General features: G+C 40.2%; 1 protein-coding gene across 5 annotated transcripts in view; it reads left to right on the forward strand.

The window, feature by feature from the left end:
* Nucleotides 1-22,698, forward strand: part of fgf13a (fibroblast growth factor 13a) — a 91,073-nt gene extending 68,375 nt beyond the window's left edge. For all 5 annotated transcript variants that reach the window (XM_041048778.1, XM_041048781.1, XM_041048779.1 and 2 more), the window contains 4 exons: nucleotides 747-857; nucleotides 6,341-6,444; nucleotides 17,231-17,429; nucleotides 20,753-22,698. In XM_041048778.1, coding sequence (XP_040904712.1) covers nucleotides 747-857; nucleotides 6,341-6,444; nucleotides 17,231-17,429; nucleotides 20,753-20,889 — 551 coding nt within the window. In that variant the 3' untranslated portion in view covers nucleotides 20,890-22,698. The remainder of the gene's footprint in view (nucleotides 1-746; nucleotides 858-6,340; nucleotides 6,445-17,230; nucleotides 17,430-20,752) is intronic.
* The last annotated feature ends 2,452 nt before the right edge of the window (nucleotides 22,699-25,150 follow it).

Below are 25,150 nucleotides of genomic sequence, written 5' to 3' on the forward strand. Positions count from 1 at the left end.
AGCTACATTGATCTAACTGTAATTCTTACCACTCTGCCACTTAAATACTATAAACATTAACTTCTGTGTGTGAGCTTATAATTCCATAAAACAAAAAAGTTATTTACATTGTTTCAGTGCATCAAATGTCTTGCTATATTTGTTTAAATACCCCAAGAACAATAAGATTTAAATGACCCTTTTAAAGTGGCTATAAGATCAGCGGGAGTCTGTGTATCAGAAAGCCCAGAGCCTTCATCAGTCCTCTTGTTTCATAAAAAGGCAACCGCCACGATTAAGTGGTCAAGCTAATGGGAAAGTATCATAAACTCCTCTAATGGCTACCAGATGCTAGCTCCAATACTATCGAATCACACAGGATTCCATTAAAAATGTCTCTAATTCTTTTACACGAGAAGGCCAGATCTGAATAGTTGAATTTACTTGTCCTGACATGTTTTTGGAGGTAATTTTGGATCTTGTTTGCTTGATTGACAGGCGTCTCAGCCTATTACAGTCTGCTGTCATAATTGTTATTTGTGGTTTCCGTTCCACCTTGGCTCCACTAAGCCTTCCTACCATTTGACTAAATTGCATTTTGTGGCTGCAGAAACTTCCAAAATGGCGGCGAGCAGTAGACCGAAGCTGGAGCTTCAAAATGTCCCTTTGGAAGGCTGCGAGTGACACGTTTCTGCATTCATGTTTTTCTACAGCATGTGGCTTCATTCTTGTGTCTTCCTGTCTCTGTTTGCCTTCTGCTTTCACAGAGCCCCAGCTGAAGGGGATTGTGACGAAGCTGTACAGTCGACAAGGTTTCCACCTGCAGCTGCAGGCAGATGGAACCATTGATGGAACGAAGGAGGAAGACAATGGTTACAGTAAGTTACGATCTAATATTTTGCTACCCTCATTGTTAATCATACATCCACAGACATGCTGCACTGTTGCTCAGGGGAGCCTTTCACCTTGCTTCTCTGAATACCACGTACTACAGACAGGACTGCACTCTAATGGAATATCAACACTATCAACTTGCACATCAAATTCATGCCCACAGAATGTGTTTAAGAGACACTATAGCTTTGTTTTTTTGGGGGATGTTTGATATACACTGAACTTTCTTTCCGAACTGCTGGATTTGAAAACTCAAACTGTTCAGAATTTGTTTTTTTTAATCCAATGGATAAACAGTAGGGGTTCATAGTACAGAGAAAAACACTGTGTTGCAGTACTAAGTAGCTGTTTAATTGGATCTAATTGAAGTCATTCTAAAGCAACCTAGGCACAGATGATGATTGGCTTTTTACTCTCCTACACACTGCCTCTGTAGTGAGAGGCAGTTTTGTCTTATACTATGTATTGATGCATCCTTATCATTGCCATTACACCCACCAGCTCTTTGTTTTCCGATAGACAGATTAAAGAGGAGATCAATGGAAGAGTAACAGCATAGCCACTTGTCTGGTAACAATACAGCAGAAATGGACCACCTTGTAATTAGTGCAATGAACACCACAGAATTTTAAAGATTATAGCAGTACAGTGGCTAGTGACCTATGTGAAATCAACTCTGCCCTCATTCTAAAACAGTGTGGTTGGTAGAAATATCTGCATGGCCCGCTGAAACAGCTTTGATTACTATGTAATCCCAACGCTAAGAGGATGTAAACACTTTTAGCGCCTCTGAATTAGTACCTCTATATTCAATTAGTCCCTTGGTGGAGATGGCGTGTGTGTCTTACATAGAAATAGCAGCTCTGGGCAAGTGGGATGTTGTCTAAGCAGAACAACACCTTGTCATTTGTGTAGTATTTGTTCCTAAATAAAATGACAGCAAAGCTGAATACTACGCATAGCAGACCATGTGCAGGAGTAGAAATGAAGATAATGATATGGCAACATCTTATACAAACACAAACACAGTATCATACATCACATCACACACCGACCACCCCACCCATCATGTCTGCATGGACTTACTTCTCTGCTGACTTACGTAACAACTGGCCCGCATTGGCACCAAAATAGTTTTTGAAGAGAAAATTAAAGAGTACTGCTGAATAGGAAGAGGAGAAAGAGTGAAGCTCTTTGCACTGCTCCAAAAATAGCGTTGTTAGGCGCTGGGTGCACTTGTCTCCATGGTGACGGAGAGCACAGTCCTCTTGGAGCTACTGGTGTCTTGTGATGGTGGGAGAGGACCTACTCAAATGTGCGCGTGCACACACACACACACAAGCACACACTCACACACTCACAAGCAACGACTTGATCTTTGCTACTGTAACTTGCTGCGAAGACACACATTGTCCATTCGGCTGTGGTAATAAAGAAGTTTGATATTTCTGTGACATTTTCATTAGGAAGTCAAACAATGTCAGAAACAACAAGCCCAAGTCTCATAAATCCCTGTGAATTCCCTCCCATTTTATACAGTGTCAGCCATTTTCTTGTATTACATCACACTCGAGCAAACCCACTGGGTATCTGGAGAAAAAAAGACAGAATTGTAAGGCAACTTTAAATCCTTTTCCTTGAAAGGAGGGTACTGTTTCAACGTACAAAATGCAGTCCACATTCAGTCTTGTACTAAATGTTGGACTTTATGAATAGACTGAAAAGCTGGCATTCATTTGTTTAAACTGTCAAATTTTCCAATTTACTTTCACCAAGACTGAAGTTGTTGGATCCTAGAATTAGGCTAAGAAATTAGCTGGTCTTCTGTTGTGTAATTCACATCAGATATGTGATTTGCAATTAAAGCAAATTTAATGTTTTTATCGCTGAATACAAGAGGAGTCTTACATTATTTACCAAATACCAGCCTTATATTTTTCTTTAAGTAACCCAGTTTTCTCAGCTAAAGAGCCACTGGAGTTGAACGGTAATCCGACCACAGTGCCCTGTAATCTTGTCACAACAGCTTACTTTTTAGCTCTATCATATTCAGGCTTCTCTAATTGCAGGCAGGCTCCTCCCAGACTGAGTAAGAGATAAGATAAATGCTTGAAATGTGACTTGCCATTACAGGGGACCTTTAGGTTTATTGTCACACTGAAGATTCAAGATTCCTAGACTAGTCAGTGGGTGGAACTGAGACATGGAGACAGCCTGCAAGCAATCGTGAAAACTGTCCCTCAGGCCTCCTCATTCTTCTTATTCCATGTGCCTTTGTGCACCAGGAAAGGTCTGTGAGTGGGTGGCAGCCCTGCCATCCCCTTCAGTGTGCTCAGGTGTTTCAAGGGGCCAGGAAGTAATTGAGTTTCCCCTCTTGAAAATCTCCATCGGTACACCGGCTGGTAATCCTTCTGAAATGAAGTGGACTGCAGATGTGTACGTGTGCGTCGTGGTGGGAGTATGAAGGGAGAAAACTCAGTGAGCAATGCAGAGTGAGAAGCGTGCAATTATAAAGACCAGAACTCGTCACATAGCAAGATGTTGCAGAAGAGGAAGAAATCAAATCTAACACAATGCTACATACAAAAAATGTGCAAATCTTGTCAGTTTGGTGTTGAAATGAAGAAGAAAAAATTCTTATGAAAACAGCCCTAACAAATAATATTGCATGCTCTTTCCTCCTCTATGGGAGAAGTTATTGGAGAGTAACCTGCTGATCTACCATTTCTGTAGTGTAAGACCCTCAAAACTGTTTAGAAAATGTTTGAAGTCTTTTTTGGTGAACTAGTTAAGTAATTATTTACACAATGTATGCAAAGTATAGCTTATATTAGGGTTGAGAGAGCATCTTAGTGCACCTCAGGTGTGACCCATAAAGTGTACTAAAATTTATATTATCTTAGTTTCTGTCTTTGGTTGACAGAGTCAGTAAATACAAATTTGGTAAGCAGGTTTGTCAGCTTAATGAATACACGAGGTGCAGACCTCTAAAAATACTGCAGATACTGAGGTTTTAAATAGTAGGTCTTATCTGTTTGAGATATACATTTTACTGGCAGCATCTGCTGTACATAGCTTCCAAAACAGGCATCAGCAAAAATACTGTTCCAGAAAAGAGATACACCTATCTGTCATTTTGCAAGCTTCAAGACAGTGAGTGCGTCTTTCCCTAGGGAGCCATCTTTTGATTGCTGCGCTACTATATGACTGTCACAATGTAACATTGTGCTTGAAAAGTGGTGACAATTTAGTGTGAGCTAAAGTTAGTTAACAAAGTAACTCAACCATACTGTACCTGGGAGAATAACTGAGAATTTAACAGGAGGCCCCCCCGCAAAAACCTGCATCAGTATCAGTATCAGTATGGAAAAATCAACAGGAGCTCTGATTACTGAAAAAAGAAAAAAAAGAAAAAAAAGAAAAAAAAGAAACTAGAGACCATCTCGCGATGGGATCACACCATCCATGACGCCCATCAACATATTCGCATGTACACCGATGGGTACTGGGTACTCACTGAATCATGTGGTAATGACTACGGAGTACTCCTGGGTCGGACCACACCTGTCTTCCAACCTAGCCTTCATTTTGATCTCAACTAAGCACCTGTAAAGTTTCGTGACTGTATCTTGCACAGTTGTGACACTATTTTGCTGACAAAATCTGTCCACAGACAGAGACACACCTGCAAAATCACTCAAAACTGCCTCTGTGGTAGTTCTCGCTACAGTAGGTGTCTCCGGGATCACATTTTGCCATGGTGAAACACACACACACAGACTTACAAGATGAAAACAATTCTAGCCAGGTCGTAAAAATGCTAAACAATTAGAACTCTTGCTATTGAGTAATATACCACACACAACACTAAAGCACTTTATGTTTGTGACAGCTGTTTTGAAATATGTTCAGATCAGCCAAGGCAACATTCAGCGTATTCTTAGAGTGCTGGCAAATTGACTCATGGGATATTTATCTGTCCATGCTGACATTCTTTTGTTGTCACTGTTGATATACACTGACCAATGTTTTAATTCAGATATCTCACAGGGGATGAGAGAACAGACGAGAATGTATATTGAGAAAGACCTTTCGAGTACCATGTTAAGAACAAAAAAAAAAACATAGAAAGCAGAAGATAGACTGAGTGATAGAAAGAGAGAGAGAGAGAGAGAGAGAGAGAGAGAGAGAGAGAGAGAGGAAGACAGAGAACCACAGAGCGTGTGCTTCTGGGACGTAAACGCCTGTCCACTGAGCCAAGAGTATGCTGCCAATGCCTGTTTACTCTACCAAGTAAATGCGTTATGAATTTCTATAGCTGCTGTTTACAATGGAAGCCCAGAGAGAAGCTGGTCTGCAGTGTTAAAGCGATAAGGGCAAATGAAACAGCCCATCAAAAAGCCTCTATAGTGCACTTCGCTCAAAGGGGTCTGCAGATAGGGATCTACTAAGTGGTTAACAAGAGGGCCTATAGTAAGGGCACAATCTGACTCACAGCTCAACTGATATGAGAATGAGGTTTACTTTCTCCTGTCACACGTCTAAATTTGGAAGTCTCTATCCTAATGTGATAATGTACAGTCTTAACAATCAAGAGGGAAACTTGAGAGGAATGATGTGATTCTCCTGTGGACATTATTTACTCTATTTGGTACTATCAAAAGGGTAAAACAAAAATCTGCAGCCATCTTTGTTTGGGATTATGTCCAACAACAGAACAATAGGCGAGAAGTTTTCTTTTTTGGGACTAGAAGCACGACTACAGACTTTCAGGTGGACGCTCATGTGCTTTCCTCTATTCAGCCTGTGGGTTTCCTGCCAGCATCTTTTGAAACTCACACACACACACACATGCTAGTATACAGTCCAGGCCAACATTAATTAGGTAGGGCTGTACCTCACTGACCAGCTGGGCTGCCGCTGGCTCTCTCAGGCTCACAACTTGCATTCAGTCAGGCTGGTCACAGACATGTTAACACGGGTGTATGTGTGTGTGTATATATATATATATATATAGTGTTTTATTTCAAAAGGTTTTACATATTGTGTTAGCAATACTATGATTTCTGTTTGGGTGTGTTAATATGTAATTTCAACAATTTCTCTGTTTCTGTCTCTTGCTTCTGATTTTGTTCTTTTGCTTTTTTAAACACCCTTGGGAGAGAGAAGCTGAGTCCCTGAGCTTATGCCGTAGCTCTATTTGTGGTTTGGTTTTGACAATTCATTCTTTCATCCTGACAGAGATCGGGAACACCAACAACAACAATTTTAACCGCTAATGGTAGTAGTAGTTAGCCGGTTGTTAACCAGAAAGAAACATGGTTTCTAACGCAATAAATTACTGCTTGCTTTTTGTTTATTCATTGTCTAATATAAAAAGAGAAATGTAAAAAGTATAAGAAGTGTATTAAATGGAAATGAAAACGTACCATGTTTACACTTTGTTTCTGTTGTCTGTCTCTTTTAGCCATGTTCAACCTTATTCCAGTGGGGCTGCGAGTGGTGGCCATCCAAGGGGTGCAGACCAAACTCTATCTGGCTATGAACAGTGAGGGCTACCTGTACACATCAGTGAGTGTCTCATTTAATGTATGTGTGATGTATGTATGTTTGTGTGCATGTACGTGTATAGGATGGGGTCTTTGGCTCTATCCTAGTCGCTGACCTTCTAGGCCAACTGTATGCAGAGGGAATGTTGGGTCTCCAACAGGCATCTGAGTTATGTTGACATAAGCAACTGGAAGAAACAACAAAAATATGCGAGAGAGAAGATATATACTTTAAAAGAATTGCTGATACTTTGCTTCAAGTCTGGGTTTTATGTTTTAGAAGATTTTATTCTTTTATTTATATTATTTGTGTAAATGAGTAACTAACTTTCAGCATGCCCACTCGGACGCAAAATCATCCCAAGGCTGATGAAAGAGCACTATCATTTTCTGATATAATTCAGTGTCAATAAAAAGTTCAAGGATTGTGTAAGCAGGCGGAGCAGTGACACATCCGATCGTGGCAGCTGGCTCTTCATCTTTGATTAAATGTGCAAGGTTATGAATTATTCAGTTGCAGGCCGAACAATGTTCCTGTTCGTCTTCCTCCCAAATGCCACCATCACATTGTGTGGCAGGCGTCGCTGAGAAGACTGACAGGCTGGTTGGATGTGGAGCCAGAGGGCGTGCAGACACACACATTCACTGCTGACAGACAATCCTCATAGTCAAATTAGTAAAGATTGTTCTGTATGGTAAAGGTCCCAGTAGGCAGACACAATGGTGATTGATAGAAACAAGCTCAGAAAAAGCGACGAAAACCTAATGATCTAGTAGCTTTTTGTTCTGCAGCTACTGCGGACAAATTATCTATCACATACTGAGGTAGTGATGTGATGAACGCTGAAGGAAAACTGGCCCTCTGGCCTCCCTCTCTCTCCCCTGAGTTCCCTCTCTCGTACACACAAACACACAAATGCATTAATAAACAGGGTTAATGTGCTAGCTTTCACCAAGCATTAGCTCAGTCAGAAACACTTACGTCAAGGAACTGCAAATGGTTATACCGTTAGATTTGGTGAAAGAGGCTCTGCTCTTTTAGGGAGCTCTTTATCCAATCCAAGAAGCAACAAGGATTCTGCTTGAAAGAACTAATCCCCTTAATGACAAACACAATCCTGAACATTAGATCTTAGCAACAGAAGACAACGATAACAAAAGGCTCAACACATACTAAATAGGAGATTGAGGTGCTGAAGAGAGCTACAACAACAAGCAGCCTTATAAAAGATGTCTGCTTAATAATAACTGTACTATCAGCATTTACCTATATTCTGACACTTGTTACATTTGAGCATTGAGAATAGTTTTCACATATCACCAGTGTTGCTGTTACCACAATACAACACTGGTGAGTTTTATTTGACAGTGGGAACAGAAATAATTGCAGTTTACACAAACCTCTAGAAAAACCTCTAGAACTGTGTTGTTTTACCTGTCATTCAGCATTTAATAGTAAGTAAAACCAGTTGAGCTGCTGTCCATAGAAATGTAACGTTCTTACCAAATCTCTTTAAAATATTTGAAAATAAATATCCAATTTCTAGTTAACAGTTGAACAGTGAAACAAAGCTCTCATTCAGTGTTCTATTTGTAAGACCAAAAGAATGACAACATAATCACAGCAGCCTTTTCGAATGTTGTATTGTCTGCCTATAATTACATTTTAATGAGTGCTAGTGATTGTTTGACAACATATCCATGTGGACCGCCCTAGCTAAGCATGCCTGAGGGGAACATACAGGAATAATTGAAATAAAACATACTCCTTAAACCCCTTCCCCCACACACACACATTTATGCGCTGTATTTAACATGGCTCCCCAGCAGTCCACAGCTCCCAGTGAATGATTTTAATGATATGAGCTTGGATGTCAGTAATTAAGCACATGCAGCAAACTGTAGGATTAATTAAATAATAAAGACGGATCCTGCTGGCAAAGGCTCTACAAGCAGAGGGAAGAAGCAGTAGAAGTACTGGCCTATTTCTAAAATGCCTTTTATTGCAAAGGTTTTAGGAAAAGGGGATGAAAATAAGTATACAATGACCTTCGATAAGTTCAGTGTTCTTGATAGGTTTTCAGTCTTGCTTCCGTCTTCAATGATGGCTTAATACACAGTGCCACAGGAGAGTAATCTCGTTTGGTATTGTTGGATTTTGAGTTAATCTTTTCATTACATTACATTGTTGATCATGGTACTCTAAACTGACAGATTTAGGCAGTGTTTGGGTATCTCTGGGCAACTCTACATGCTTCTTGTCCTACCTCTCTGACAGTTTATCAGTTGCTGTAGTTAACTGTGCATTCTCACATGCAAGGCTCTCTTGTGGTGTGCCCCTAGGTTCTATCCTGGATCCCCATAAACTGATAATAAGGAGGTAGATCTTATCACTGCTATACAGATGATAACCAAGTTTTATGTTACATCCTATTTTAACCACAAAATAATCCCAGTGTATCTCAAGATGAGTCAGAGAAATTTTGCACATTTGGTGATTGAGAGTACCATTAAAACCAGGTCCTCTAAAAAGGGCTAATCTGACACCTACCAGGATTCAAAATGAACAAGAATCAGTAAGCAGAATCAGAATGTGAACCACAATCAGTGAAAATTAAAACAACACCAATCTCTTCTCGCAAGCACAGAATTTTCATTTTATTGTATTTTGTGTGGGTTTTTTTTAATGATGTATTAATATGCTTTTATTTTATTCAAATAGTGAAAGGCATACAAGCTACACTCTAGAAAGAATACTGCTGGCTGCATACACTATATTATCTATGCTGTTTTAAAACCAGCCTTCATGTGAAATACAGTATATCTACTGGGTGTGTTACATTAGAGGCATGTGGCTGGGGGATGGGTTGCAGAGCTTTCAGTTTCAGCTAAATTAGAGAGGGAATTGAATTGAATGTGTAGCTGGCTGCCTAATAGTGCCTGTCTTGCTGGGATTGCTGCTATGGTAAAGTGTTGCCTTGAAGCCACACGTTGAACGAGCCAATAGCAGGTCAGCAATGGAGGGAGATTCCCAATCAACAGTGGAGAGACAACAGATGACGTATTCTAGGTGGGGGTGGGGGTAGGGGTTGCTGCTGCTGGGATCTGGATGTCTCCCATTATTGTACATGTGTCTGCATAAATACATGCATGAATGAAAATGTGAGTTAATGGTGAGTTTGTTGTAAATAGGATTGACGCAAGTTCTAATGAATGCAAAATTAAACGTTTATAGGTATGTTTAGATTTAAGCTAATGTTATGTATTTCCTTTGCTGGCATTAATTGGAGTGGGTCCTAGAGCATAGACTGAGCTGCCGTACACATATGCATCTGATGGTTGTGGATCTGCTTGGATACAACCATCCGTTCAACGTAGAGCAGAAAGAATACACTAAGAAAAAGAGAGGGAGAGTGAGAGAAATGAGGAGTGAGGAAAAGAGTGTACATGAGTGGGTGAGGCAGAATGCACCAGTGAAAATATATTCATCCATCAGCGTCAATGTGTGGGAGAGGAAGAAGCAATTAATATGTATTTTACTTTACTATCCCGTTTTCCTGTTTGTCCCTCTACCTTTGCAGAAGTTGTGGACCAAGTTTAGCATCATAACTACAGAATCATTTCCTATTCTAGTCAAAAATAGTGTTTTCAGCACAATATGTATGCCCTGAATATTTCTAATGAATCTGAAAAAATATTAATTTGCACTTTCTTGAAATGTTTTCAGATCTGTGAGTACATTTTTAGATCCTGAGCTAAGTGGTGTCCACATATCTCATGAGGTGCCTTTGAAGTGGTGTTATTAATTTCCTGGTGGGTCATATTTGAATTAGTGTGAGTCACTGAGGCTCCAGTTGAGTCTCGTCTAGACTGCTCTGTGTGAGTGTGTGTAAAATGTTGAGTTCACGGCTCTTGGGGTGGAAATATTTATCAGGCTAGCACTGAGGTTTACAAGCTCAGTGCAAACTCAATCACAATCCCCGCGATTGTCATGCATCCTGTGAAAGAGTTCCTCTGTAGGACACTGAACCCATCACATCCTCACTTATTTATAAAGGCATGCTGAATATGCATTAAGTGGCATCTAAAGGACTAAAACAAAAAAAGGTGACCTGGATAATGCACAGAAGAAAAGCCAAAAAAGGCTGCTAGGCAAATCTGACCCCAGCATTAGATCCGCCAATCCACTTTAACTGTTTTACTCCCATTTATGTTGGGTTTTGGTATGAATTCTATTTTCAAAATAATGTTCCAGGAGAGTCACTGAAACCTTGCAGAGGTGATGCAGAGGCTGTGTGAGAGAGAGCATATTTTATTCTTCAGAGTATAACCATCAAATGTTAATCATCGTATGCTTGTAGGATCAATAAAAATACAGCCCGAAAGGTATCAAAGAAGTCTGTGCATCACTGTGCTTGTACGTTATGTATTTGTGTTTTAGTACAGTCCTGTTAGATATGTAGTTGGCTAACAGCCATACCTTTTCAACCATTTAGCAAGCACAATGCCTCTGGTAAATAACCATTGCTGTAAGGTTTCACTCCACTGAGCTGTATCATTAACTAGTTTGTTGTGTGTGTGTGGCTTGAATGTGTACCCTGTGTGAATGGATCTATTTGTATTTGGTATTTGTGAGGGTCTTTTCCACTAGCTTACAGCTCTCCAATTTATTCCAAAACAATGAATACTATGAGTTTATTTTATCTTTAGCTTGAGAAAAAGGTGCTTTTTAATCCACTTCCACTCCACAAAAAAGACTGGGACACTGAAAAGCCGGATTTAGTAAGATTTGCCATAGCAGTAGCTTTTGTGAGTCTCACATACAATTGATGTGGCTGCATATAAACTAGAGCAGCGCTCAGCCCTGATTCCATTGGCATAATTGATGTAATTTAAGTTTCGATATGGCATCTGAATACACATGGGGCAGTGCGCAGCATTGGCTTGTCTTGTGAAAAATCTGGCCAGTATCTTTAAGGAGGAGATCAGATCCATTATGCTCGTATTTCTCCTCCTGATGATTGGATCAGGAAAACATTATTCAGCTGTAATTACCCCCTAGAAGCCAACAGAATGCTGTTTGAGAGCGCATTATAATTGATAGTGTTTTCTTGACATGCCTGCCTTGCTAATGGAATATTCATTTTACAGTTACCCTTATCACTGTTGAAATGTGTAATTGTGTGCAAGAGTACACAAGGTTTCACAGATGGACAGTGTGTGCATGTGTGTCTGTGTGTTTTATTTTCACGGATAGAACAAATGACAGCAAAACATCCTTCAATATGTTACACTCAGCATTAACATCATCCTTTAAATGTCCCTTCCCTATAGGCAGTTATTGGATCATAAAGAGCTCAGGCAATACTGCCATAACTTGCAGCAGGGATTCCCCCTTGCCGTAAAACATAAGACTGTTCTCTGTCGCTCCTTGGTCTCTGTCCAGGGGATAAAATGCTAAAATGCACTTCATTTAGAAAGACATGAGTAAATAAATTTGTGTAGAAGAAATTTCCAGATGTAAGAAGGAACATTATTGGAAGGTGAGACACTGACAGCGAACATTTTTTTGTTACAAATATAAAAGCGTGTTTACATGTGCACTGAACATATGATGCACTGAAATGAGATTTGCATGCCTGTCACTACAGAAATTTTTCAAAAGGGGAAGGGAGGAGTGATGAGAAGGAAGGAAAGAAGGACTTCTTAGGCAAGGGTTTAGTGCTCTTAACTATGTTCAATATGAAGCTGTGATTCATAAAAGATAAATCCCTAATGCCCTGTTAATTGTTATCATATTTTTGTTGGGGTTAACTTTCAAGATATTAAACTGCAATCTGCAAACCCTACAACTTGTATGTAAATAATAGGCAGGCTGAGGTAAAAGTGCATGTCACTGAAGCTTGTACAGAACATGAATAGAAGACCTTAAAGTTTTCAATCCTCTGTGCTCATGTTCAGTTTCTTGCTCCTAACTACCGGGCAGCATGTGAAGACAGAGGTCTATAAAGTTAAATGAAAACACTGCTCATCCCCCACAATGATGCTTTAGAAAAGAGGAATGAATAGAGATGGACTGTGAATTTTACCTTTTCCTTTCCAATAAAATTTGGCAAAATGTATCACAGTAGCACCCAGCAGCACAGCTACAAATTTTCTCATAGCTACAGAAATAGGAAGAACTGAGAGACTCGTACAACAGGGGGTATGCAAGCTTATCAAACTCTTTATTGCAATGTACGCATCAGAACCTTTTATCTCCTTTTCCTTTAGCCTAATAGGTTCTATATGAAAGGGGCACAGCTCCTAACAGCATTACATACACTAATGCAATGCTCTAATAATTTTTTTAATCTTTTTTTTTTTTTTTTTTTACAAAAACGCTTTCCTGGACATTGAGTAAGTGAGGCTGCCAGATGTGAATCATTTGGACAAGGACATGTTATAGTTGCATATTTCAAGGAAAAGCCCATGTAGTGTAATGGAATCATTAAAAGTCCATTTAGCCAAACCACCACAGAGAAATGGGGGAGGGAGATGACAAGGCTGATATCATTTCTATGCAGATAATGTCCTGCTTTTTATTTCTAAAGTGATTTCCCCTCGCTCCATCTGGCACTGGAGTCTTGATTAAAGTGATGTGAGATTTTTTTCACTGGGAGATTGGTTTCAGTGAACAATAGATATGCTATTGACTGAAGAAGACTCTACTGGAGCCCATTCAAAAGAGTCTGAATGTTTCTGTCTATCACAGTCCTGTTAGAACAGAAATGGGGATCCCCTGCCATTTTGGCCCCTCCTTGTGTCAGTCTGAGCGAGCCTGTTGTCCATAGACCAACTCCAATACAGCAGTACCCGCCAGCAGCCTCTCCTCCATCTTGGCTCTAAATGTGCCTGTATCTATCTGTATGCGTCTGTTTATCAATAGACTCTTATTCTTCTCCAAGGCGAGTGTAACAAGCCAAATCCACATAAGCTCATTATTAGAGGTAGAACAGAACTCCTGGCTCGAGAGCTGGCTTGACAACTGAGCAGCAGTTGTGTAGCTTCCAATTGCTGGTCGTGCATAACTGAGATGGATGCTGCCCAGCCTTTCTAAGATCGCTGCTGCTAATCGGGCTGAACAAGAGAGTCAGGCCGCAAGAAAGAAACAAGGACATTGAGGTAATGACAGAGGTGAACAGTCAAGAAATTAACAGTATGTGAGAAGGATTGACAAAGCAAAGGGAGACAAAATATTTTAAACAAAATCTGACTCAAGTAAAGAGAATAAAAGGGAGAAAATTGATAGCTTTGGCGGTCTAGACAAAATTCTCAACCTAACACAATTGTGACCAAAGAAATGAAGCACAATGGAAACATAAAAATACTATCACACTCCTTGTTCCTGCTTGTATCTGTAGTCTTTATGTTCTTTGTTTACACAAATATACTCTAGTACGGAGGTCTTCAACAGGGGGTCTGTGAAATTTTTAGACCCCTGCTCTAGTATACATATAAAGACTAGATTAGCAGCCTAATACTTAAAGAATATAAAGTAGCTTATCACTAAAGAACTCACAGACAATGGTTAATCTGAAAGACTTTCTTTCAATAATGTCATCATTTGAGGAACACAAATATCTTAAAGTCTGTGCTGACAATATACTGGACTTGAAGGACAATGCCAAGATGCCAACGGAAAGGGCCAAGGCAGACTAAATTTTTCAATGAAGCTTAGTTCTTTAAGTATATGCAGAAAGACACTGAATATCTTCTAACACTCTGTTGTTGTGAGTGCAATATTGTTGCAATCTGCTGGAGCAGAGGCATCAGAGCTGGCGATGCAAACAAACTGAATATGCTGATCAAAACACTAGGTCTGTGCTGGAACTACTCTGGAGCTGTTAACAGTTTGGAGAGGAGGATGCTGCGCAAACTGCTGTCTATCATGGAAAATGTCTTGAATCTCCTCCAAGATCTAGTAGTAAAACAGCAGAAATCTCTCAGTAATAGACTTATACAGCTACTTTTGTTTGGATGAAAGATTTGCATGACCTCTTAAATAGGTCCTATACCAGTACCTTCATAATCAAGATGTCAGATATAAAGCTCCATTACAATAAACTAGTGCTGGACAGAAGAGACAACATATTGACATTGTAGCTAATTTTAGAGCTAGTAAGGTTAGACATTTTATGTTCATCTTGATTGTTGGATTTTGGAAATCATTCTTGCACATAGTAAGGATTGTGGATTGCGTCCTCCTTCAGTTAAAAACTGGAAGGGCTTTAGGAAGGGATCTGTTTGCATGAACAGAAGGAACAATTACACCACCGATACAGCAAGTTGTTAAATGAACATATAAGTATTGACTTTTTTTGAACAGGTATTGTTTTAATATAGACTTGAAAAATGTGAATCTAATCTTTTTTGCACCAAGCAGCAAATTGGAGACACAGTCAAGGCACACAAGCAATCAACTATAGATCCCCATCTTATCTAGGACTGAGGCCTGAAGATTAAAGGGCAAACTAAGTGCAGACATGGCCTCTAACAGATATTGATGTCTGGCATCAGCTCAGGACCTCAACTACTGAAAACCAAGTACACTGTTGGGGACTTCAGATGTGCAATCTGAGTCACATCAGAACTTTATAAATTTCATTTTTCTTTTATTTCTTATCATTGTCAGATATTGATGATCATTACAGCTTGGTAATCTCAAAAAGTCTTTTACCCTAACTCTGAACCTAAACATTTACTTGTCTGTATAAACAGGGGTGAAAAGCACATGTCATTTTTACTTGACTAGTCACTCAGCTTTATTTGTCTTTGCAGTTTAAAAACTCTCTTGTCTGAAATAAGAGCTGTTTAGGAGACCAGTTTCTTGCTGAACTGTAACAGTTCCCAGCTGGTTCTTCAGCCCTCCTGGTGGGCTTAGCATTTATTCAAATGGAGTGTGTGGTACCCCTGCGAGGTTGCAGCTTAACTGTGAACCAAGGCTCAGCCAACAGGATGTATCCCATTGAGCTGATAAGTCACAAGCTTCCTGTTACTTTAGCTTTGTTTCTGTCAGAGGCTTTTGTCTGGTGCGGTCCGTGAAGGCTAGATCAGTGAGAGAGGATGACAAACGATGGTCGTCTGTTACTGTAGGTGGGTCTGGGATTTGTGTCTTGAGTGGGTTCTGTGCCTGCGCGTGACATAAGGCACGGCACAACACAATACAATATTTTTTTGTATTAGATTGAACTTAACTTGTTCAACAAGTGAACATTTTCTGACCCATTAAAGTTCACTGCCTAACCCTTACATTACATTTACATGAGTGGCATTGTACACAAAAGCATCCAAAGCAGATCAAAGCACATCATCACCAGACATGAACCTCATTCAGTCTTTTGAAGTCCTATTAGCGCTGCACATGAAGAGTGATGCTGTTGTACTGTTAAAAAAAAAAAAACAGAGATGGTGTTATAGATGACTCCCTGTCTGTTAGTGGTATGTTGTTTGTCATGAACTCACAGGGAGTCTGTGGCCCTGAGGACACATCATCACTCTCACCATTGACACCCACCAAAGTGATGTTTTTTTTTTTTTTTTTTTAAATGGCTACAGGACTGATCCTGGCTAGACCTGCTTTAGTCTGAAAGAGGCATCCATCCTTCTGTTTCTGAGAAAGCTCACTTTGTAATAACTATTGTGAGTTACAGCCATTGGTTATTCCAGCTGTGTGTAACTGTGTGTTATGGCGGGGTTTGCACACACTGTATGTATTTTCATTTGCCGACAGTGAAAATTTACAAACATGGCAAAAACAACTCACTGCTGACTAGCTTCACTTCTCTTTAGTTGCCTTTCACTCATGCACTGTCCCTCAATCTCTCTCAGGGGGAATTGTCTTCTAACGGATTAGACTGTTTTGTAGACTCACTGCCGAAGTAGTTCTACAAATTGGACAAACACACACACACATTCACTCATACACCTAAGCAGTGCACACACACACACACAAAACCTTGCCTCGGGGGAAATAAACCTCAGCCACACAGCTGTAGCATTAATGGCCAAATCCTATATAGTCACTGGATTCCAAACCAAACAGAAAGGAGGAGTGAACTCTTGCACAGTATGGAGCCTGGAAAATGAACAGCAAAATCACGTCTCTAAGGAGTCTTCCCACAGCTAGGTCATTAGTGTAAGAGATAAGGACGTAGCTTGACTATGTACAAAGATAGGTGGAGAAACACATACCCTGCATGCACCATCCAAGAGCACACTGATTACATATAAACCTATTAAAGCCACTTTGTAGTTTAAAAGAAGGTCAGTACTATAATACATGGCATAATAAATCAAATGGTCGTAATAAATTACCATGTCCAAGAAAATCCTAAATACAGCAGACAATACTCTGAAAGATAATGAACAGCCCATTCATAATTAACAGCTAGGAGCAAAATGAGAATAATATACTCTTCATCATGCATGTATGTTTTATTAATGCTCCTCTGTATCCATCATATCACTGTTATCTATATAAAGTGCTACATTATTCACTACAGTAAATGGAATGAATAGATTTCAAAGATTCTCAAGAGACAAAAATCTGGGGCTTGAGCCTCGAGATAGCTCCTTCTGTCTTTTCGTGCCCGAGTGTGTGTTGGATGAGCAGCGCAATGTACCGTTATTAAGTTGCACTCTCAAGTAATGGACTATTGCATTTCAGCTGCTTCTCCTCATGACAGAACGTCAAAGACTCCTGAGATCTTGTGAATTACTGTCCAACAACTACTACACACTGTATCTGCTTCCTTTCCCCCCCCCAGGAACACTTTACACCAGAGTGCAAATTCAAGGAGTCAGTGTTCGAGAACTATTATGTGACATACTCCTCCATGATATACCGGCAGCAGCAGTCGGGCAGGGGCTGGTACCTCGGTCTGAACAAGGAAGGAGAAATCATGAAGGGGAATCATGTCAAGAAGAACAAGCCAGCAGCCCACTTCCTTCCCAAACCTCTAAAGGGTAAGCCTGCCCACATCCTCTTCCACATTTTACTGTTCAGCTTTAAAGGTCAGGTTATGCTCGATCAGTACTTGTTCATATAATGTGTTGTCCAACCACGTGAGAAATCAAGTGTTTACAGTTTACAGTTCCAAATGGCGGTACTCAAAGGTGGAGCAAAAAGCCGACTTTCATAGACAAAGATGGAGATACAATATCAATATCGTCTCCCCTGGAAGGCGTTCATAGTGTTTCACTCAGTCCTTCACATGAAAAGAGACAGAAATAGTTGTGTCAAAAAAAAAAAAAAAAGACAGCTCAGCTAGAGAGAAGTTCAGATTCGGGCCCCTTTTTCTCCTCAGCACAGCTGACCAATCGCAGCAAGAAGTGGGTGCGACTATTGGATTGTCAGTTTTGGAAAGTTATAGGGGGAGGGGGTTTCTGAAGCTATGTGACCATCCAACAAATAGATCTGATGGAGAATACTGGCAGCTTGAGAAGAGTGCAGTCCTTGGCATCAGGGATAAAGTTGCTGCAGCTACATAATCTCTTAAGAAAGTTTCTTGATTATTCAGCAATGTCACCTTTCTAGCTGGCAAAAGGGCTGCTTTTCACAATAAGACACCTTCTCTGAGAAGCAATAGCTTTTCTCCACTTAAATGTCCCCATTTTCTTTATACTTTCAGTCCATGTGGATATTCTTTTACTAAAGACTAAATTAGCTGCTTTCTGCATGACTCTGGCATTTAGCAGTCTCCTCAGAGATGCTGGCATGGACCTGTTCCGTGGCCATCTCTAGTTGGTCACACTTCGCTGCAGACGCAGTGCAGAATGAGGCCAAGGCATTGTCCAGAAGTAGCAGGAACAATATGTTTAAATGCTTTGAATAGCAGCACCCAGGACTTTATTTTCTTTACAGTAAAGCCACAGAGAACTCCTCCCATTCAGACTATGTGTGTGTGGTGGCATGGCTGTAGAGAACAGAGGAAACAGGGTGGAGAGAAGGAGAAATGGTTTGTTCTCGCTGTTGAAAAGGCCACAGTCCTTTCATCTTCAACAAGACACAGATTTACCTGTCAACAGAGAGGAGACAGAGAGAGTCTGTTTTCACTTCAGCAGGATAAAAGAAGAGATTTTTCCTTCTTTTTTGCTGTTACTAAGAAATGAAAGGCTTTTTGGTGCAAAATGCTCTAACAATGACAAAAAGAGGCCTTTTTTTAAGACTGTTGATTGTTGAGTACAGTCTGGATCTGTCACATGGGGCCCTTTTTATAGTTTCATTACATCCTTTTGTGTCTGTACACATTCACGTCTACTAGCACTGCTGAGTTATTTCTGCCTAACTAGGTGAAACGATGATTAGGTCGTAAACCTTGTCTAATAATTAGATTTTATGAAGTATCAGATACAGTGTTTTATCATACAGAGATACAAGATTAGAGGGAACTGGGCAAAATTTAAATGATGAATTTTAAAGTATAGGTATAGGTAAAGGATTGGATAGTTTCATTCATATACATCATTCATATCAATCCACAAAACGTCTATCAAAAGATGCTCCTGATCAGATATGCCGTCTTCACAAAAAGAACCAAGAACATTTCTAAATGTAATACATCTGTGAGAAAACTCTTAGTAATATATGAGAGGGCTCATTCAGATATTTAGTATTGATTTCACTGCTGGATATTACAGTTAAAATTATTCATTTCTTCTGTTTGTCAGTGTGATGCTTCTTGTGTCTTTGGATGAACTCCTCCAGTCTGCATCTTATCAAGAATCCATGTCTGCCCTCTGAGATCACCATAACAGCTTTTCACTTTCATTTAACAGGCTATCCAGGGGGGTCTCAAACACACTTAAGAGCAATAGCCAGAGAAGGATTGCCTTGCTTTATGCTGAGAGAGAACTACCGAGAGAGAGAGAACTAGAGAATAGCTAGAGATAGGCTGGATGAGACCGTAATACTAACAGATTCCTAAAACCATTGCCTTCAGCTGCCTTTTATGTATTTTATCTAAAAGCAGAAATAGAGTATTTTCCAATCAAACAGCAAAACCAAAATGAGAAAAATGAATAGATATTTTTGTTGCAATACCCATATATGTAAGATATTCCCCATTCTTTTGCACAAACTTTAAATTATCCAGCACTTATCCACACAATATTTACTAAATCTTTTACATAACATAAAATCCAGATGTAGCGAGGTGGTTTGGAAAGAGCTTTGTGAGGGAAAGAAGGAGAGGTAGAGAAATAAAGGAGAATTTGTTCCAGCAGCTCATAAAGATTCAGAGGCAGTGGTGTTACAGGGCACCAATTAAGAAGCTGTCTCTGCATTGGCAGTGGCATCTCCTCCAGCCATTACTCAAAACTCTTCTTGTTCCAGTCTGTGAGTCTCTGCCCATGGCCCCTCATTCTGTCTTCCTGTGGATGAATCAAGTTCAGCTCACATCATTCAAACCCAAACAGGAAAATCCTCTTACAATTCTCCCAGAAAGTCTTGATGCGAGACACAAAGAGCTGCCTTTATCAGGAAAGTGTGTAGTCTGTCAAGTGGTGTCACTGAAACACGGCGAGACTTGTGTGGAGGAATGTGAAAAATGACTAGATGGATGGTTGTAACAAGGGATTTATGTTTGAAAATGAATAGCAGCAGTGGTGTTGTGGTGGAGGTGATACCATAATCCTGAGATCAGTTGCCCACCATTATAATCCATTATAATCATACTGTACTGTCACTAACAAGACCGGTAGCAATCATCAGCAGTTTTCCAAAGAAACCCTGCCATTGATTGACGTGTATACACAAGGATGGTCTCCGGATTGCTGCTGCAACAAAAAAATGCTGGGCTAAGTGAAGTGTCTGAAGGACTGCATTTGCTGTTTCAGCCACAGACTCCCTTAGGAATGAACATCAAATAGCATTCTAGGCAGAAGGATGTTCACAACATCCTGAAACCAAAGACTGTGAACCTCAGATTACTGATATTTCTTCTGAAAAGCCACTGCTGAGATGCAGATTGGACCAATGCTGCATACACAGCAAAGCCAAAGCACTAGCATCTCCTGAATTTATAATGCCATGCTGTGAATGTAGGATTTTCTTTTGCTTCAGCACCAACCTGGTCTGCTGTGATCTCTTGATTCAGCAGTTTGCAGGGAACTATAAGTAAAATCTCACTTTCTACTATCACAGGACCTGTTCTGATGACCAAAGCATTTTATTGCCATTTGTATACTTTAAATCAAAGTTCTTGTTTTCTGTTGTGGTTTGTGAAAAGTAATTAAAAAAATAAATCAGTTTATCTGATCTGATCCACACTTGTCTTGTGTTTCCGCAGTGGCAATGTACAGAGAGCCATCCCTCCACGACTTGACAGAGTTCTCCCGCTCCGGCAGCGGCACGCCCACCAAGAGTCGGAGTGCCTCAGCTGTGCTCAACGGAGGCAAAGCCGTGAGCCAGAACGAGTCGACGTAGCCCAGTAGCCGAATCCAGGCCTGTGGCCGAACCACGAAACCTTACCTCCAGCAGAGCGTGAATCCAAGCAGACTTCTCTTACCGATCAGCGGTTCAGGACTAGCTACGACAACAAACCACACATAAACACCCAGGCACCATCAATAGAGGAGAAAAAAAAACAACAAAAAAAACCCCCCAAAAAACCCAACACAGTTAGACACCATCCTGATAAACCACTGTTTCCGTCTCAAAACAGCATCAAAAGTAAGAAACTTAATGGCACATAAACCATTCTGGATTTAAAAACAAATTTTAAAAAATTGTTTTGGGCTTGAGATTTATTTCCTACCTTGATCACTCTGTTTTGGCGATGATTGCGTACCAGTTAGCTCATTTTTATCTTGTTTTATTTTTCTTAATTTCCTGTGGACAATAACTTTTCTTAGGTCATGTAGACACCAAGCACTCGTGCATCTGTCAGACAGGGACAGGAAGTTAGACATGTAAGTGGTCAGGGCAGCCAGTAATGGTGCTGGTCTACAAGGCTGCAGTGGTACAGTACAAGCCCTGATCTCTGTCTCATCCATGCTTCTGTGAATACAAAGCCTATAAACTCCCTGGTGTGGCACAGCCTAGAGCTGCTGGGACTGTGGCCAGCCAGACGGTAGCTCTCCTGCGTCCTAGTGCACACGCTCAGAGACTGAGCTCTCTAGCATGGGAAAATGAAGCCTATGTTCAGCTGACCTGAAGTATAAGGGACAGTGTGGCTCTCTTGCAGTTTTTCTTTTTTCTTTTCAGAGATGCCACAGCTGCACCTTGTTTTTTTTGCTAATTTTCTGAATTAGCAGAGAGCTTTTTATTTGATAACTGGTTTTGGTTTTGTCCCCTCTTGTTCTCTTCCCTTGCCATTGTTCAGTATTTGTATTTTTGTTGCTGATTCGTCATCGAAAAGGGGTTCCAGCAAACCAAAGACAGAACGAAAGAGTGTCCCTTTAAGCCGCTGAAAACCAAGCCAGTCTAAAGGCAAAGCTGGAATTTTTTTTTCATTGTACATTTTTGATGAAGGAAAGCAAAGATTTTGTGGGGAAAAAAGGAACAATGGACAAAGGAAGTGATTTTAAAACACGTTGGAGTTGGAAGTGTGCTTGATGTTGTGCTTTTTGATGATACGCTCAATGACCGAGGTATGAAACGATTACTCCTTGTCCCCATTCCCTTCTGTTACTGCTGTGTTCACAATGTCTCCGTCTCTTGTCCTCGTGATCTGTTTTTTCCCTCTGTGCTTGTGTCATACTTCCCCCCGACCTCCCCGCCCCATCCATTTCTATTGAAGATACAGTTCACCATAGGAATATGGTGCAAGCCCCTTCCCAGGATGCTTGTTATGTGTTTGAGTAACTTATTGTGGTGACAATATTTTCTATATTTAAAAAAGAATACTGTGGACTTTTAGGTGGCTTAACATTTTATAGGACACGTCATATTTGTAAAAGTGAAAAAAAGGAAAAAAAAAAACACATACAAAAATGAATATCTTCCCTCTCTTGCACAGGGCATGTACAAACACAATTATGTACGAAAAGGACCCTTTTTGTGGGCTATGTACTCTTCCCTTCAGCTACATAACTTCTTTCTGGTACATGCTTCTGGGAGGCTTTCTTTTCTTGGTTTCCTCCGGAGGTGGTTTGTATTAGGTGAACCTATCTGTTGCATGGGAGAAAGCAGGGAAATTCTGGTCTAGAGCTGCATGATGTAGGCTATGTGTATTAACCCATGTTGGATCATGTGTTCCAAACTACCAGGCTAAATCTGATAAAACAACATATACAGGCAGACATTGTGTCTGTCTGATAACTTCCAGTTGTTTATTATTTGTTGTATACACAAAAATGCACTGAATAAAATGTTTATATTAAGATATACTTTTAAAATGTGTCACACTTTCTTCATTGCCTTATTACTTGTCTTATTTATTACACCAGCCAGCCATTGCAATTACAGAGAAGACTGGGTGTTAGGGATGAAATTTTAGTTGGTAGAATCTGTAATAATTGGTGGTGCAGAGTTGGGAATCATCTGTGCTGCTCTCTAGTTTGAAAAGCTTTCTCCCTAGAGGAACTCCTGAACACTCATACCCCGAATCTTTCCTATCTGTGGACACGAACGTATCACAAAGAGGTGGGATATAACTTTAATTGCCTCAGAGTTGAGGCTTGTGGACCGGCTTTACAGGGCTCATTCTATCTAATAAATCAATATCTCTTTTGGATTTGAAAACCTGGAATCTGCTCCACTGCTGTGGCTTTCCCCTTTGTATGATTGTTGCCTTGGCTCAGTAGCATTACAAATGTTTCAAACTTTCTCTTCCCAGACAAGAAATCCTGTTTGAGCCAAGGCCAACTCAAGACTCAACAACCTCAGTATACCTTCTTAGTGAGGGGAACTGCAGGCTGTGCAAGATCAAACGTGTCTTTAGCTAATTAGGTGCGTACCAAAAAAAAAGAAAATAGAGAAAAAACAATCCTATTTGATGGGAAAAACTAGAACACGTCAGCAATGTAGGGTCATCATATGTGTAGAGAGGGTGTGATATGAGGTAGTAATTACCTGGGGAGTCTGTCACTGCTAAGAGAAGCTGGGAGAGAATGATCTGAATGATGGCATGACACCGTGTTAACCTACCAGGCTTTGTTAATAAGGTCAGCCCTCTCCCTCATTGTCTCTGTCATCTCGGGAGGAAGTGCTTTCTTTAATGAGGGGTTTTGTCCATGACTCTGCTCTGATTGTCGCCCACAGTGCATGATAGGAATGATAAGGGTAAAGGGATGTCAAAAAATGACGTAAAGAATAAGCAGTGTAAGAAAAAAGTCAAACTGACTGCTAATACTATTGTGGAGCCAAATGGAAAATGTACCGAGAATATTAAAGGTTTTGTCAATTTATTTTACAAATAACGATATTTAATAGGATAATAACCAAAGACACCTTACCTTTTATTTTCATAAAATAAGTTTGATTCATTACAATGTAAATGGTTATTTCAATGCTAACATTTATGTTAATTTTTTTAATAGTAAAAACATTAAACCGAGACCTGCTTACCACAATGACCCCAAGAAAATTTAAATAAGACTATGTTAAAAAAAAATGGCCCATCCCATTAAATCTCTTATGTGACAACTATTTTTTAAATAAGATTTAGTTTGACCAGTTGTGTAGTTAACTCCTACAAGATGTACCGAAGTGTTCAGCTTATATTAAAACCCCTCAGAGTTGCATATTCTAATCAATGGCATACTGCATAGCCCAGATGCAAAGTTAATGATAAAAATTAATGGTCCAAGAAGTCTGCAAGCACCATGAAACTCACACTTCTTTGTCTTCTGTCATCAAAAGTGCAAAAGATTGCAGCTGCGAATTCTGATTTTCTGTCCAGAGTGCTGCTGATGCACAGACAATTATCACTGAGACCTCTGAACCACTGAAGGACCATTAAAAATAAAACTATAGAGAGACTGCATTCTGATGGACAATGGATGGATGGCTTTTCGAAATCTGAATTTGACAACTACTGTAGCAGACAAACTCCTTACACTGGTGTTAAGATATAAGTCTGAGTCGTGTCATTATACAATAATGTAAGTGTAAAAGAGGCTTTTGCTGGTTACTACAGTGTATTGTACAACTCTACAATAAGCTCGCTCTTAATCCTTGGAGTGGTGAGATAGAGTAGGCATCAATTTAGTCTTTGGAGACTGCCTCATTACACCCATTGCCAGCAGAGACAGGAGAACTAATAGGGCTCTGTAATATAGGCCCTGATATGAGCTACTTCATCGTTCATGTAGTTTGACATCCCCCTACTCCCTTCATTTCCTTTTGCCCATCTCTGGACTCCATTCATTAGCATGGGACAGTCCAATTTATTAACTATGGCTGCCTGCCTTGCTCAGGAGATGGTGATGTGAGGAGAAGCCACTTTCCCTCTGTGGTATCTCTTTCTCTATTTCCCTCGCTTCTCTTTCTCTCTCTCTTTCTTCCACTCAGCGACCAATCAGTTATTCTGCCCTTCACTTGGCCAGACTAATGAGTCTTCATGGAGCCCCCAAAAAGAGCAGATGCAAATACTGGGGGTGTGGAGTCTCACACACGTACACACACAGCCACACACATATACGCTCGTCAAGCAAAGCTATTGCCACTCAAGTGTGCAAGGACTTGCGATCTTGAGTGAGATCAGTCTGCTATAATCTGTCACGAATCATACAGAGCTGATGGA

This window comes from Toxotes jaculatrix, chromosome 10 (assembly GCF_017976425.1).
Source record: "Toxotes jaculatrix isolate fToxJac2 chromosome 10, fToxJac2.pri, whole genome shotgun sequence".
Taxonomy (NCBI): domain Eukaryota; kingdom Metazoa; phylum Chordata; class Actinopteri; family Toxotidae; genus Toxotes; species Toxotes jaculatrix.